The 3,887-nt window shown below is 49.4% G+C and overlaps 1 protein-coding gene across 3 annotated transcripts in view; it reads right to left on the bottom strand.

The window, feature by feature from the left end:
- Positions 1 to 3,177, bottom strand: part of AATK (apoptosis associated tyrosine kinase) — a 57,514-nt gene extending 54,337 nt beyond the window's left edge. For 2 of the 3 annotated variants that reach the window (XM_072403503.1, XM_072403504.1), the window contains exon 1: positions 2,791 to 3,177. In XM_072403503.1, coding sequence (XP_072259604.1) covers positions 2,791 to 2,869 — 79 coding nt within the window. In that variant the 5' untranslated portion in view covers positions 2,870 to 3,177. Of the gene's footprint in view, positions 1 to 2,349; positions 2,630 to 2,790 lie in introns of those variants that run through there. The other variant, XM_072403506.1, reaches the window with a different exon arrangement.
- Between the last annotated feature and the right edge of the window lie 710 nt (positions 3,178 to 3,887).

The following is a 3,887-nucleotide window of genomic DNA, read 5'->3' as shown; positions in this document are numbered from 1 at the left end:
TTATGATCTGGGGCGCCTGTGGGGGGCAGTGTTGTGATCTGGGGTTGTTTCAGTTGGTCAGGTTTAGGTTCAGCAATGTCTCCCGGAATATACTGAATGTTCACATTTCGATGTATGTATATTTTGTATAGATGTAGAAACATACGTGACATTATGAAACATTTGGACAATATACCCAAACACTCATGGGAATCATACCAGCCTGGAAAAATGTAAAGTAGCGTTAACAACCCGTCCATGATAAAACCAGCCAATAGGGTGCTTGGGTTAGACCCCAAAAGACAAATCCAGCACCAATCACAGCAACAGCTGGAAAATCTCAGTGCAATGGATGGGAGAGGGGGGGACCCCTCTTCTTATTATTAGGTGGGTGAGGGTGCTACCGCAGATGGGTGAACATCTATGGCATCGGTGCAAGCAATGGTGCATTATATTGAAAATGTTTTTTTTTTCTTATTTGGAAGTGCACACACTATAAATATTCATCAATCAGCCATTAAAACCACCCGCCTAATATTGCGCAGATCCCCAGACAGTTCTGGCCCATCTTGGCATGGATGCCACCAGCACTTTGAAGGCATCCTATGATATCGGGCACCTGCCTGTGATCACAGAACCCTGAATGTGCCCGATCCCAGAGGCTAAGCAGAGACGGATGGGTAATGATTTTGGGCACCTGCAAGACCTGCAATATGGAGATGCCCCAACCAAGATGCCCAAGATTTTTTGGAGGGCAATTGCCAAGGTCCCCCATCTTCTGCCAGGGCACATTGGCACAATATCAGGGAGCTTCATATTTTTCCAGGACTCCATTTGGCTAAACCACCCCTGCATCTAGCCATCGGAATTTGGGGTGCCATTTACAATGAATGCCCCGGAGCAGACATTAGGTGCTTTTTGCCCACTAAGCACAGTTTACATTGCTGTGTCCCCGCTGAAAAATTCAATCTCACTTCCTGTCTTCCCAGAAGGAATAAATCACCGATCCATGCAAAGTGCAAAGGACAAATTTATTTCAGTTCCAGTAAAGATTTCTGATAGGTCATTATGGTATACTGCGCTTATTTTTTATTTCTCCGTGCAGATAAGGCACACCGAGCTGTCTAGCTTCTGTCTGGCGGGCCCGGGATTAGGAAATGCCCCCTGACCCTCAGCTTCCTCATTCACAGGATCCTATAAATAGGATCAGAGGCAGACACTTCCCGAGCGGATGTTTATCAGAACACGCTGAGCCGCCACCGACAAGACGCCCCAAGGTGCTAAGCAAAGCCAATAACCCAATCCCAAGGCTGGGCCGCCCAGTACCGAAAACCCAAACAGGACACTACAGGGCCTTGGGTCCCTAAAGCGTTCCCGGTACCCCTGACAGCCCAATATTATAGCAAGATGGTACACTGGCCTTCTAAGATTAGATGCCTTATTGGGGTATTGTGTGTTTCTGTACAACACCACGGTATATGTCAGAGCCATATATATAGGTATATGTATAATAATAGCGTGTGACTGTGAGGGGACATTAAAGTGTCAGCTCCTCTGTACAGAGACTGATAGGACTGGCTCAGTGTTCTCTGTACAACGCTGCAGTATATGTCAGAGATATATAAATGTATAACAATAGTGTGTGACTGTGNGGGGACATTAGAGTGTCAGCTCCTCTGTACAGAGACTGATAGGACTGGCTCAGTGTTCTCTGTACAGCGCTGTGGTATATGTCAGAGCTATATAAATGTATAATAATAGTGATGATCATGATTTCAATGGTGGGGGTATTAGAGTGTCAGATCTTCTGTTTCTTCCCACCTTTCAAATGCCACCCTGGCACCAGTCAACGTGCTGGGTGTTCGGCGTGGCCTGGGTATTCGCACCCTATTGGCATCGCCCCCCAAACCTTTGCACGTACCAAGCACACTCGTGTTTATGAGGCCTTGGGGGTGCCCAGAGATGGCAAATGACATTCAAAATGGCTGGCGTGGGTGCCAGTGTCACGTCTCTGGGTGACACCACCGTAGAAGAAGTAATGATGGAGACACCCCTCCCCCCCACATCATTACATTTCAATGTCACAAAAATTAAAATAAAATCCCCGGACTGATGCAGCCGTTAAATTTTTTGTTTTGCACACACAGCCAGACGGTCGTCGACCAGAACCGCCCAGCCGGAACGTACGGTGGGGGGGTCTGCAGCTGGGGGGTCTGCACCTGGGGGGTCTGCAGCTGGGGTGTCTGCAGCTAAGTTTGAACGAAGTGAAGATGACCGAGGGGTGCACAGGGAGACTGTGTGAGCTGCGATGATGCAGAGATGCATGCAGGGAGGTGGAGGAGAATAGGTTTTTTTTGGGGGGGTCATTACCTGGAATTTAGCGGACCCGTCTTCCGTTCATCCTACATTACCCTGCGAGATGCAGCCAAGCCGGCATGTGGTTCTCCTGATCTTGCAACCTTTTTAATCCGTATGTAACGCTGCAGCAGCCTCTGCGCCTCCGATGACCCTCCTTGGAACGATGGGGACTCCGGGAGAAGAAGAGCGCGCTGGGCTCCCGACCAATCTGGGGGTCAACACGACGACTGTAAGCCACCAGCCAAGGCAGCGGGTACCCAAGGCTCACCATCGAGACCTCTGCTCACAATCCGCAGAAGGGAGGGATAATATGCAGGAGGAGGGGGAGGGGGGAGTCTGGCATAATGTCTACAGGAGCGAGCAATGGGAGAGAATGAAGAACGAGAGGGAGAGCCAAGCCAAATTCTGCTGCAAAACAATACAGGAAAAATAATAAACGCCCGACCAACTTACCCGAATCGAAGTGGGAGCTGAAGGCGAAGCTGGTTTGGCAATAGGAGGAAGCGAAGATTAAAGCAGACATCCAACCCATGGCCAGGCATTGGAGGAAGAGGAAAAGGGGGGGTGTTGGGTGGAAAAGAAGGCTGCGCACTGGGATTCGGGGTGCGGGATCAGGCCATGGAGGGTCTCCGAAGCCGTGCTGGGCAGCTATGTGGCAGCTGCCTCCGGGCACTGGTCATCTTCCGGGGGACCCCCAGCCCTGCCAATGCAAAGTCCTTTATAGAAGGGGGGGTGCTGGGTTGGCACCGGCGCCAAGATGCCTAGGGCATAGGAGAGCGCAGCAAGCTTGGGCAGCCGTGTTCAGCCTATGTGACTTGGATCCCCTTCTGTCTCTTCTCTGGGATTCTTACACTCAACACCTACCTAATTCCTGACGAGCACAGCGCCCTCTGTCGGTGATCAGTGGTATGACACGGCAGAGTGAGATTCAGCTGGCCCCTACCTGTCCCTTTAAGGTATCCTCACACCCCCCATTTAAAGAGACAGCCCAAAATAGAACAATCAACTCATTGGCCAATTCAGGCTTAACAATTCTATGACCCTCCCCCGAGGAGCCATTATTTAATATATGGCTATCGTGGTGGACATGTTCAGAAGCCGGATTGGATTTCCATAAATCTCACCGTACACCGTCCAATCCAATTGTACAATCTTCTTTAGATCCACCGGCTTTCTAGGTCTGAGCTATTTGAACAGATCAGACGCAAGCTTCCAATCGGATAAAAATCTGTGAACAACTAGGGGATTTCTGATTGAAAAATAAATTGGACATTGAATTGGGAAAGACTGGAATATTGATTGTTGTATACTCGTCTGGATCTAGCAGACCATTCCATACCCACTTGGCCAAAAATAAAAAATTGCCCCCCACCCTGATCGCGGGCCCAGTTCTCCGATTTCGCTCCCTTCAATGCTTTCACCAGGGATCTGGTCATGTGATCTCTGTTGAAGGGCAGGATCAGGGATGATCCGTGTTCTGTATTTATCTATATGTATTCAATAAGCTGAATTTGATTACACGTGCAGGTTCTGCTTCCTGCTTCAGTGGC

The sequence above is a fragment of the Pyxicephalus adspersus genome, chromosome 3 (genome assembly GCF_032062135.1).
Source record: "Pyxicephalus adspersus chromosome 3, UCB_Pads_2.0, whole genome shotgun sequence".
Classification (NCBI taxonomy): Eukaryota; Metazoa; Chordata; class Amphibia; order Anura; family Pyxicephalidae; genus Pyxicephalus; species Pyxicephalus adspersus.
Note: the sequence above shows the minus strand (reverse complement) of the source record. Positions and strands in the feature narration are given on the sequence as shown.